The following is an 11602-nucleotide window of genomic DNA, read 5'->3' on the forward strand; positions in this document are numbered from 1 at the left end:
ATCCTTTGAATAAGTAAATAACATCCGACAATCATCTTATATTTGATTCATAAGTTTGTTGGATCTTTCGTTATAAGGTAATTTTGTTATAATATTTATTTTATAGTTTATATATGATTATTTGAAAAAATATTATACTATTTGTTTTCAATTAATTTATGTGTTTGTAGAATTAGAAAGTGGGAGCATACGTCGAAATATTGTTGCGGTGTACGTAATAATATAAAATTATATTATTTAAATTATTTATGTTTACGTGTAAAAAATTTATTCTGTTATATTTTTTGTCATATATTATTTATTTAATTAGGTTTGTTTCAGTTGTTTTTTTGCAGATATAATATTATTGCACTTTTAAACTCTAAGAATGACACGACTTTCATCTATTGTTTATTATGATGGAGAAACTCGAGAAGATGAAACCGGCGTTGTATTCGTATCAAATGAGTGTGTTAAAATATCATTCAAGAGAAACATAACTCTTGAGGAGCTGATAACGAAGATTTCGAGGAAGGTTCATGTTGGAAGTAGTAGAAGAATGTCGTCGTTGTAGTACAGATTTCCAACATCATTGTTGCCATTAATTTATACAGCGTTCGAACTATCGAACAATGATGATGTTGAAATGATGGCTGATTCTCAAAATAATTATTCAGACAACGATATTGAGATGTATGCAAAGTTTGTTCAAGTGCGTGTTGTTCGGGGGTCAGCCATTAAGCTCACACTATGGGATGGCTGAACAAGTTGATCAAGTTGACAACTCGACTATAGTAATGTGTAATGATTTTAATGCCATAGTGGGAAATCCACATCATGGTGCCGGCACATCAACTTCAATGGGGAGACATTCATCCGCAACTCCTTACGATATGTACCGAGGTAGGTCCACGAACAATCCGTATGGTAACATCGCGTCCAGTTCGAGGGGAAGGCATTCATCTGCAAATTTTTTTGAGCTTAATATGGAGATGCCATCGACGCAACAATCTGTGCAGTTTCCATTTGACACGATGGCTTCAAGCTCCAAGGGGAGGCATTCGACTACGAGCTTTTTCGATCTCAATCCACATATGCCTTCTAGTTCAAGGGGAAGGCGTGCCAATAGTAGGTTTTTCGACCTAAATGTGGAGAGCATGGAGGAACCATCATCTCCACCAGAAGAATCGCTTCGTGAGCCTGGTGCGGATGGTGCTGAGACTAGACTATTCATTCACCCAGAATCACCACAATTCAACTCCGATTGTGATGATGATGTAGATGAAGTTCCATCAAATATGGCACAAACTGACCCTCCAACACACATGTATGAAGTTGATTATGATGCAATGTACGGGCCATAATTTGCGGATATGCCTCATCTCGGTGACTATGGATATTACTCATCAATAAATAATGGTGAGTTATCTTTAGGCATGGAGTTTTCAAGCAAGGAAGAAGCGATGATGACTATAAAAAATTATAATATCCATAATTCTGTTCAGTCTAGAGTCGATCGCTCCATGACCGAAAAATATGTATACTACTGTGCCCGACGCGAAAATGGATGCAGTTGGATGGTTCGTGTATCGAAGAGGAAGAGAAAAAACAACAGATGAGAACTAACAGTATACAACGGTCCTCACACATGTTGTGCTGGAGGGGTTAACCAAGATCATCCCAACTTGGACTCTGAAGTGATATGTCAAGCCATCATGCCCATGGTAAAATCAAGCTCTCATATAGTTGTTGTTGTGTTGATTTCAACTATACAATTGCAATATGGGTACACTGTCTCCTATAAAAAAGCTTGGTTGGCAAAACAAAATGCCATTGTAAAACTTCATGGCGAATGAGATGCATCTTACAACGAACTTCTAGGCTGGTGCAGAGGTTGAATCCTGGACAATTGTGGACTTTGAAACCTCTTATGCATACCATAATGATCAAGTTCTCCGCGATCGATGCCAATTATATCGGGTTTTTTGGACTTACCCACAGTGCGTTAATGTTGTCAAATACTGCAAGCCTGTGGTCCAGATCGACGGGACTTTCTTGTATGGAAAATACAAGAAAGTTTTATTATTGGCAGTTGTCCAAGACGACAATCGAGAGATTTTTCTAGTTGCTTTTGCTCTTGTCGAAGGAGAAGATACAAATTCTTGGACTTTTTTCCTCCAAAATTTACGTGCACGTGTTATCTCGAGGGAAAACATATGTGTCATTTCAGATCGCGGAGCTGGGATCAAAGTAGCAATGGAGTCTTTGGGTCCAATGTGGCAACCACCCTTTGTCCAACATAGGTATTGTCTCTGATACATTGCTGCGAACTACCATGGAAGGTACAAGAAGAATGATGAGCGTCAATTAATTATGTGCATGAGTAAGTGAAACTGATGTAGTTTGTTTTCTTTCGATCGTTTTAATTTTGCAAAGAAAGCAAGTTAGTAAGTTATACATTTTTTAATCGGGTTACGAACTACTTCCTCGAACGTTTGAATCAATGCTTCAAGATTTGTGGGCGAAGAACGAGGAAGGTTACGATTACATCAGCCTCATTGATAAAGAAATATGGACAAATGCATATGATGATAGATATCGATATGGACACATGACGACCAACTTGGCAGAGGCAATCAATTCAACTTTAAAGGGTGCACGTCACTTACCAGTAGCGGCTTTGGTAAAAACTACATATTTTCGTTTGGGGGCGCTTTTTGCGAAGCTCGGGGGACAAGCTCAAACCTGTATGTAAGGCGGTTATGTCTATCACCCTAGATTAGTTGCAGATCTACAGAAACAAATTTATGCATCAAATGGAATGTCTGTAACAAGCTTCTCTAGAAGGCATGAAATGTTTCGTGTCACAGAGTTGCCGCGACCTCTTCAAGGGATTGAAGCTGTGTCGTTAAGAGTAAATCTAAGGGACAGAACGTGCGACTACGGGTTTTTTCAAGCTCTTAAGTATCCATGCTCTCATGTGATAGCAGTTTGCTCGCATACACGTCAAGACTATAACCATTTTGTGGATCCCGTATACCTATTATCTGAAGTTTTTAAGGTATACGAATTTGAGTTTCCCCCATAGGTAATGATAAAGACCTTGATGAGGTTCAAGATTGGCTTCCAATTTTACCAAATCCGAGTTTATTGAGGGAGCGTGGTCATCCAAAATCCAATCGAATTCATTGCGATATGGATATTCGAGAAAGATCTAGACAAGACAGAAGATGTGGGAATTGTAGAAACCCAGGACACACTAGAAAAACATGTCCACTTCTGTTGCCATCAAATAACAATTGATGAGGAAATGATGTATTTGTTTATCAAATAATAATTCTTGCACTTTGATTTGCATTTACTTCAAGTTAATGTAATTTGATAATCGCTGATGAAGATTAAAAAAATGATACAATAATACGAGATTGGACGTTTGGTTATATGTGATTATAATAAAAGAGATAATAAGTGACAAACTTAAGAAAATTATCGAACAATTTGGTATTTCAAAATAGTTTTAAATACAACAAACTTACAATAAGTATTAAATGGTAAATGATAACCAAATTACAATAACTGATATTAAATGGTAATAAACAAAATTAACTGAAATACATTAAAAAAAAGTCAAACAAATTTAACAAAATAAAGTAAGTATTAAATGAGAAATAATAAAAAATTACATTTAAAAAGTCCAATAAACTAAATACAAATATAATAAAAAAACAAAATCTATCGATGCCTGCGACAAGAATGTGCTCCTCAGGGCTGTGGCTGTCGGTCTCGAGGAGGATTTTTTCGTATCACTGGTTGTGACTCCTCGCTGTCATCATCATCACCACCATCGTCGTCTTCGTCGTCGTCATCCTGAGTAGGTACATTAGGTTGATGAGGAGCTAATGAAAATGAAGCACCTCCATAGAATAAGGACCCTGGAGGTGTATGACTGGCTATCCCACCGGCCTGCGAAAACTGGGAAAACTCATAAAACCCAGACATCGCTGAGTATGAAAACTGTACATGAGGTGTTTGTGCTGCGACCATGGGTGATGAGGCTGAACCCGTCAAATATCCAGCATATGAACCCCAAGTTGGATCTGCAAACATAGATCCATAATAACCTCCAGGAGGGGTCATCTGTGACGGCGGCGGTGGCGGGGTCATAAAAGCAGGTGAAGGCAGCGGCGGAGGCATCTGGTAATGGAAAGGCGGTGGCGGCATCATATATGGCTCCGGTATGTAAGTCACTGGATACGGTGGCTGCTGTGAAGGTCCTGCTGGTGCAGCTGAGGATGAATCGGATGCACCTACTCTCCGTCCATGAGTCGGGGAACGATGGTGCTGTGTCGGTGAATGTCTCTATCGACGTCGCGGAAAGGTCTGCCCTCGTGAATCATCTGGAAGGGAAAACGGTTTGTCGTTACTGTTGAACCACTCGTAATAACTGTCAGCAACCATCAAGAGGTCAAGTAAAATGGGCTCTCTACGGGGAAGGCACCGATGTCGATCCACCCACAACACGACCCACGCATGATGCCTCACCAACCAATCTATATCTGTCTTACCGCGTCTATCTGTGCTATGCAACTCGTCCATATTGCGAGGTGCTTCCGGAATTGGTTGAAAACAACCAAATTGCCAGATCACGCGATCAGTGGAGTGTCACTCGACGGTCACATAACAGATCAAGGGGACCATCGCCATCCAAACATCTGATGGGCCCATCAACTCATGTGGGATCACCACCCTCACATCATTAGTAGAATATGGCACCCATTCAAACTAAAACATATATATATATATATATATATATATATATATATATATATATATATATATATATATATATATATATATATATATATTTTTATCAAAATAATAATCTAATTATATAACTATAATCTAAAATCGAATTTTAAACATTAAAATTCATATCTGTGTGCCAACCTTCTAATCGATTAACACCCTATTTTTTTCTAATCATCAGGTAGCTCCTGATGATTTTTCCTATCAGTAGACCACATATTTAAGAAAAATAAATTCTTATTCACTGTATAAATTTATTAATATACAAAATCAGTTTTATAATTACCTCAGGAGTAGCGGAAATACGAATGGGTTCTTGACAACGGGACATAAAAAGGGCAATCGATACCATGCCCAAGACTGCAGCAGCATGAGACATCCGCCGATAGCATTACGCCTGTAGTCAATGGCTCGACACATCTCCCTGTACAGGCAAGCCCCAACTGAGTGATCCGGCCCCAACTGAGTGATCCGGCCAGATGAAAGTCGCCAAGATGTTGCAACCACATACAGTGAACTTGGTTGCACGATTTGTCCGGCATCAACAACCCTCCTATCAGCTGCAGTATGCATGCCCGTGCATACTGTTTAACTTCATCGTCAGACGCGTCCTCGCTCAACTCCAAAAAATTGGCATCTAACCAATTTAACGGTATTCATCAACCGTTAAAATTTTTCGGGACACGTCCTAGACTAACCTGACACAAAGTAGTCCAAGAACCGGAAGCTATCCCTGATATCACACCTCCATCCACCGGAAGCCCCAGGTGCATAGAAACATCCTCAAGCGTGATCGTGCACTCTCCGCACGGAAGATGGAATGTGTGAGTCTCCGGCCTCCACCGCTCTACTAAGGCATAAATAAGGTCTGGTTCTATCTTACAGTGGCCCTGATATCTACCTAGGTGACTGAATCCAGCCTCTACTAAATACGACATTATACGAGTTGGTATAACTAACTTAAGGTTCCTAATAAAAGGATCTAATATACGGTCTCTCTCCTAAAAAATAAATAATTACACAAATTAGTTTTTAAACTAATAATCATGCATTAAATTAATTAATTAATTAAATTAGAACGTTAAAATGTTACCGTATCAGCAAAGTGTCGAGATATATGATTTCCATCCAACCAAAGTAGACTGCCTTTCATTTTATATCTGCAAAAAAAATATTAAACAATTAAAATAATTAAATAAATTACTAAAAAATACTAAATATAATAAAATATACCTTAATAATAGAATATAAGAGTATCTGAGAGAAGTTGAGAGGATTTGATGTGATGAAAGTGATTGAGAATAGGAATATTTATATGGAGGGATAGGTGTGAACGGGCGGAGGTAATTTGGTAATTAAGGATATAGCGCGGGGTAGGGTCCGCGCCTTTCTGACGCGTGTCAGAATCACAGGTAAGGTGTAGTCATACCCTTATTTACCAACATGCCATCGCCTGTTCACACGTGTATCCATGTCAACATAAGAGTGTTATATCAGAAAATATAGTCTGACCGGTGTAAGAATATTAAATTAAAAAGATAATTTTTTTTAGGAAAAACGTCTATCATGCGTGCAAAATGATAATGTAAACTATGTTACATTATTTTTTTAACACAATTTTTTTTACATCAACAATAAGTGTTTGATTATTAATTAAATAATAACTTTTATCTAATTAAAAATTATTTTACTTCAAAACAAAATGTTACGAATTAAAATATTTAGAAAACAGAATAATTATTTTTTAAATTAAAAAGTATAGGGAACATTAGGACCACCTTTTGAGAAATGTGAGGTTTCCTTTTCTGAGTTTATATCATTGCTCGCATATGCTCTCCACAGACAGTTTTTGGTCCACATCTAAAAGCTTCCTTCATCATCATCAGATTCACGCTAACTAATACATTTGGAGACACTTTGCTAAAATTTCATATCTAAACATCATCATTACTCTCTCATGATTCCTAATCTTTCAATTAATTGTCTGCAATTTTCAAGGATTCTTTATTAAAATATTTTCAGGTTAGATAACGCATTTAATCAAATTATTCTTGTAATTTTTTTTATCATCAAATTATTCTTTTTAAATTCATATCTTTTGATTTTATTTTGGATTTCTACATAATTGATAAATGTTTGTAGTTTATCATTTTTAACGGATAAACTATATAAATGGTCACTAATGTTTGAATAAATTTTAGTTTCTATACTGAAATTTTAAAAGTAATACATTGATCACTAATGTTATCAATTTATAACAAAATGATCATTCTAAATAATTATTTAAAGACCTATTTAATATTTTACAATAGTTAAGAAAAAAAAAACTAAACATTAAATTTTTGTTAATGTTGTCATATAATCAATTTAATAGAAATGACGGTGGAGTGATCCATTTTATTATAAATCGATAACGTAATGGCCAATTTATTACTTTTAAAATTTCAATGGAGAAAATGAAAAATTACTTATACATTAGTGGCTACTTTTGTAGTTTACCCTTTTCAAATAAAGTAGTAATGCCAGCAAAATTAAGACTAAGTTACTGAAAAATCCCAATTTGTTAACAGACATCACATCACACCTAACCTTTTTAAAGCAAATAAAACAGCCTGGCGATGAACATATATAAAAAGCTGCAAAGGCCAAAGAAAGAAGTAATAATTACAACTATCAGTATCCACCCAACAACAACCAAATAGATCATATTTTTCCACCTCAGTATAAATGAAAAGGGAAAAAACAATACAATCCAACTGTTAAGGAGAAGACGACGAAGAAAAAGAAAATGACAATGAACATGGGCGCCTATTAAAGGAATATGATACCGAGAGAGAGTCAAGCATACAACAAGGCCTAAGGTCACCAAACTTAACATGCTAATTATGGACATTGAAAAGAAAAAAGAAATGAAAAGGGCTTTTGATAATTCCATTCACCACCCCCATCACCCAAAATGGTGTGTGGTGGCCTCTGCTTTGAGCTAATCAGCTTAACTCACCGGAGCCATCTTCTTCATTGATCTTATCAGGCAGGCAGTGCAGTCAGATCGTCTCGCAAACTAGGACGACGTAGCTCCTCAATTAGGTTTCTCACTTGAGACATGGTGGGGCGCTTGTCAGGGTATTGTGCAGCACAATCTACTGCAAGTTGCAAGAGTTGGACCATCTCTTCCTCCACATTCTGATACCTGAGGAGCTCAACATCAAATACTTCGGAAGTCCATTCCTCACGAACAACAGACTGCACCCACCTTGGTAGGTCAATTCCTTCTTCGTTCAAAACTGAATGGGTGGGAGCTTTCCCAGTCAATAGCTCCAAAAGCAACACGCCAAAGCTATAAACATCTGCCTTTTGCGACACTTTGCTGGGGTCAGTCACCTCAGGTGCCCTGTACCCGAGCACTCTATTGGGACTGGACGAAGGTCCTACAATGTTTGCCAAGCCAAAATCTGAGACTCGAGCTTCGTAGGAATTAGTGAGGAGGATATTTGATGATTTTATGTTCCCATGAGAGACATTAGGGCCTTGAGAGTGCAGGTATTCAATTCCACAGGCAGCTCCAAGAGCAAGTCCAGATCTAATGTCCCAGTTCAGTGGATTTCTTCCTGCTCCTTTATTCCCTGCATTCCAAAATTAACAGTGAAATGAAAGAACACTTCCATTACAGACTATGAGGTAAATGAAGAATTACTTGAAATAACACTCTGTAAAAGAGAATCAACCTATAATCCCCACAGAGATGATTAAGGCATACAAAATGGATCTTCAGTTAGATTATAATAAATAGTGCTACAATAAAAGAATTCATTTTATGATCATCTTCACAAAGGAACCAAAATTCGAAGACAGATAATAACAGGATCGAAATGCTCTCACCATGCAAAAGGGCAGATAAGCTTCCCATGGGCATGTAATCATAGACAAGAAGCTTCTCATCGCGACTAAAATAGTAAGCTCTGAGAGGGATCAAATGTTGATGATCCATAGCTCCAATCTCTTCAATCTTATCCTTAAATTCCCTCTCAGAAATCGTGACATCCTTCAGCCTCTTAACAGCCACTGCATTTCCACCTTCCAACACTGCTTTGTATGCAGTTCCGAAAGTTCCTTTGCCTAAAACCTCTGCAGAAGCTCTCAACAAATCCTCCAAATCAAACACTCTCGTCGCATTCCCAAAGAAAACCAACTTCTTTGCTCCGCTCCCACTGTTTTCGGCGGCTTTGGCTCCACCGCCACCCACCATTGCCGCTGCAGCTGCAGCTGCACCGGCAACCGAATAAGAATTCCCATTCCCATATCCACTATTCTCCATTTCAGATTTCTCCCCAGGAATCGCCATTTCTTGATTTTTAATCGATGCGATGTCAATTGACCTTGATTTCTTGCTACTATTCTTTCTACATAAAATCATCAAAATCATAACAATCAGTAGAAATCCCAGCACAGATCCGATAATAATACCTGCAATTGCACCCCCAGACAACTTGCTCTTCTTCTCCTTTTCCCCTGGTTTAGCCACACTCAATGGATTAGCTGGCTCACTTGCATTCCCAGGCGCATCAGTAGCAGTAACAGGGCAAGGCTCGTCAAGTGGCTTTCCACAAAGCAAATTCCCGAGAAACGCATCGGACCCGTATTTCTGTAACCCCTTGGGGATTGAACCGTTCAACAAATTATTCGACACATTAAACTGAGCGAGATTCTTCAAAGAACTCAGATCAGGCACCGACCCCGAAAGGCTGTTGCTATCAAGAAGCAAAGTTCTTAACCTCGTCAAATCGTTAAACCCAACATTGATTTCCCCTGAAAAATTATTCCCACCAAGATTTAGCCTCACCAATGCATGAAGACCGAACAGAAACTCTGGTATCTCACCAGACAAACGGTTGCCCTGCAAGTAAAGGTTCCGGATATTCTGACAAAGAGAAAGATCGGTAGGGAGTTGTCCGGTTAAAGAGTTGAGACGGAGACTGATGGTGCGCAGCTGAGTCAAGTTGCCGAGAATGCCAGTGGGGATTTCGCCCGAGAGAGCAACACCGGGTAGCCTAAGCACCGTAACTCGGTTCTGCTCGCACTTAACCCCAGCCCAGGAGCAGGGACTGTGGTTGGAGATGTTCCAGAGGAGGGTTCGGCCTCCGACCGAGGAACGGAGAGCCAAAAGGGCTGCTCTGTCGGTGACGAGATCTGGTTGGGCGAGGTGCAGTAGGAGTAAAGAAAGAATGGCAAAGAAGAAAAACCGGGTTGGCATTTTTGAGCGGGGTGAAGACGAGGATAATGTGGGTGAGGTTATAAACTGAAACTGCTATTCGGCATTGAAGGAAAAGAGAAGAGCAGGGAGAGTGTTAACGAAAGAGCATATTTTTTGTGCTGATAGGTAAAGAGTGGATGAGGGTAGTGATGAATGAATGCCAAAAAGGAAGAAGAGAGAAGGGTAAACCCCTAGCTGTCTTACGGTCAAAGTTTAGTAAGCGAGTTTCCCCTGCTTTTTATCTCTCTCTCTCTCTCTCTCTCTCTCTCTCTCTCTCTCCCCCTCTCCCCCTCTCCCGGCTTTTCTACCTAAATATCTAATGTTTTCGTTTTAACACTCTTTTTCCAATATTTCCCAAACTAGCACCCATTCGTCTAATGCGGAGCAAAGGTGCGTTTTCGGGGAGTGCTTTCGCGGATTTGCTGATGTGGAGGGAAGACACGTTTCAGGGGAAGTGTCCTCTATCTGGTGTGGTGTGGAAATAGCTTTTCAGGAGATGCCCCTTCCGAAAGTTCTTTTGCGGAACACGTTTTTCATTTGGTTTTGAATTAGGGTTTTGATTTAGGGTTTTAAGGTGAAAGGTGATAGTGGTTTAGGGTTATTATAATTAGATATTTATTAGGTAAATGGTTTCGATTATGATTTAAGAATGGTCGAAGGTATTTTTTAATTTTTTATTTAGGTTGGAGTGATTTTAAGTTAAAGTGGTATATGATTCGTTAATGTTAAAGCGGTGAAGGATTTTGTAGTTAAAATTAATTTAGGGTCGTTTGGTTCACGGAATGTAAGATTACCAGTGGGAATAAAAGATTACTAGGGAATAGGAATACTGAGAATGTTGTATTTTGTGTTTGGTTGGTTTAGCATGAATGTAAAATTACCGTGTTTGGTTAAAAGAATAAAAGATTATTAGAATGTATATTTGACCAAATTGTCCTTATTATATATTTGTATAATATTACAAATTGTAAAATATTTATATATTTTTTAAAAAAAATTAAATTCATAATATTTATATAATTTCTTTTACAAAATTAAAAATATAAAAAAGATTTAATGAAAGGGTAAAAAAATTTAATCCATGAACTTCATATAAAATTTTAATTATAGATTTTTTTTGTAAATCTAAAATAATTTAAGGATAAATTTATAATTTAACCTTCGTAGAATTTTTATTATTCAATGACAGAATAAGGATATTTTGAAAAAAAAATAAAAATTTAAGGGCATTTTAGTCCAAAACGCCAGTAATGTTACAATACCTAAGGGAAGGGAGGTAATGACATTCCCGGTAATATACCCCAAAAAATCTACTATTGGTAATAAAACATTACCGGGAATAAGATTCTCGGCCAACCAAATAGGGGAATGTGAGATTCCCATCCCATGAAAATCCAACAATCCTTGAACCAAACACCCCCTTAGAGTTTTTAAGGTTAGAGTTATCAAGAGTTGTGTAGGTTAAAGTGGTTTAGAGTAAGGTTCGATTAAAATGAAAATATTAATCACATGAAGTAAGAGGTAAGTAGAAAATACACATATATTGGGAAATTGTAGAAAATGCAA

At 37.8% G+C, this 11602-nt stretch overlaps 1 protein-coding gene across 1 annotated transcript; it reads right to left on the bottom strand.

Annotated features, from left to right (window-relative positions):
- Window positions 1-7464: 7464 nt before the first annotated feature.
- Window positions 7465-10070, bottom strand: LOC120166111 (probable inactive receptor kinase At1g48480). The gene is made up of 3 exons (XM_039175473.1): window positions 8665-10070; window positions 7793-8408; window positions 7465-7750 (listed from the first exon to the last, which is right to left on the bottom strand). Exons 1-2 carry the CDS (start codon window positions 10034-10036, stop codon window positions 7813-7815), a joined length of 1968 nt encoding a protein of 655 aa, XP_039031404.1. The 5' UTR covers window positions 10037-10070; the 3' UTR covers window positions 7465-7750; window positions 7793-7812.
- Window positions 10071-11602: the final 1532 nt, after the last annotated feature.

Source organism: Hibiscus syriacus, unplaced genomic scaffold, assembly GCF_006381635.1.
Source record: "Hibiscus syriacus cultivar Baekdansim isolate YM2019G1 unplaced genomic scaffold, ASM638163v2 tig00111621_pilon, whole genome shotgun sequence".
Classification (NCBI taxonomy): domain Eukaryota; kingdom Viridiplantae; phylum Streptophyta; class Magnoliopsida; order Malvales; family Malvaceae; genus Hibiscus; species Hibiscus syriacus.

What these genes read in the sequence shown, in the direction of transcription:
- LOC120166111 (XM_039175473.1), bottom strand. Translation starts at nt 10,036, where the DNA reads ATGCCAACCCGGTTTTTCTTCTTTGCCATTCTTTCTTTACTCCTACTG. An exon ending in CTTATCTGCCCTTTTGCATG is followed by an intron (nt 8,409 to 8,664) that starts GTGAGAGCATTT and finishes TTTGGAATGCAG; the next exon opens with GGAATAAAGGAGCAGGAAGA.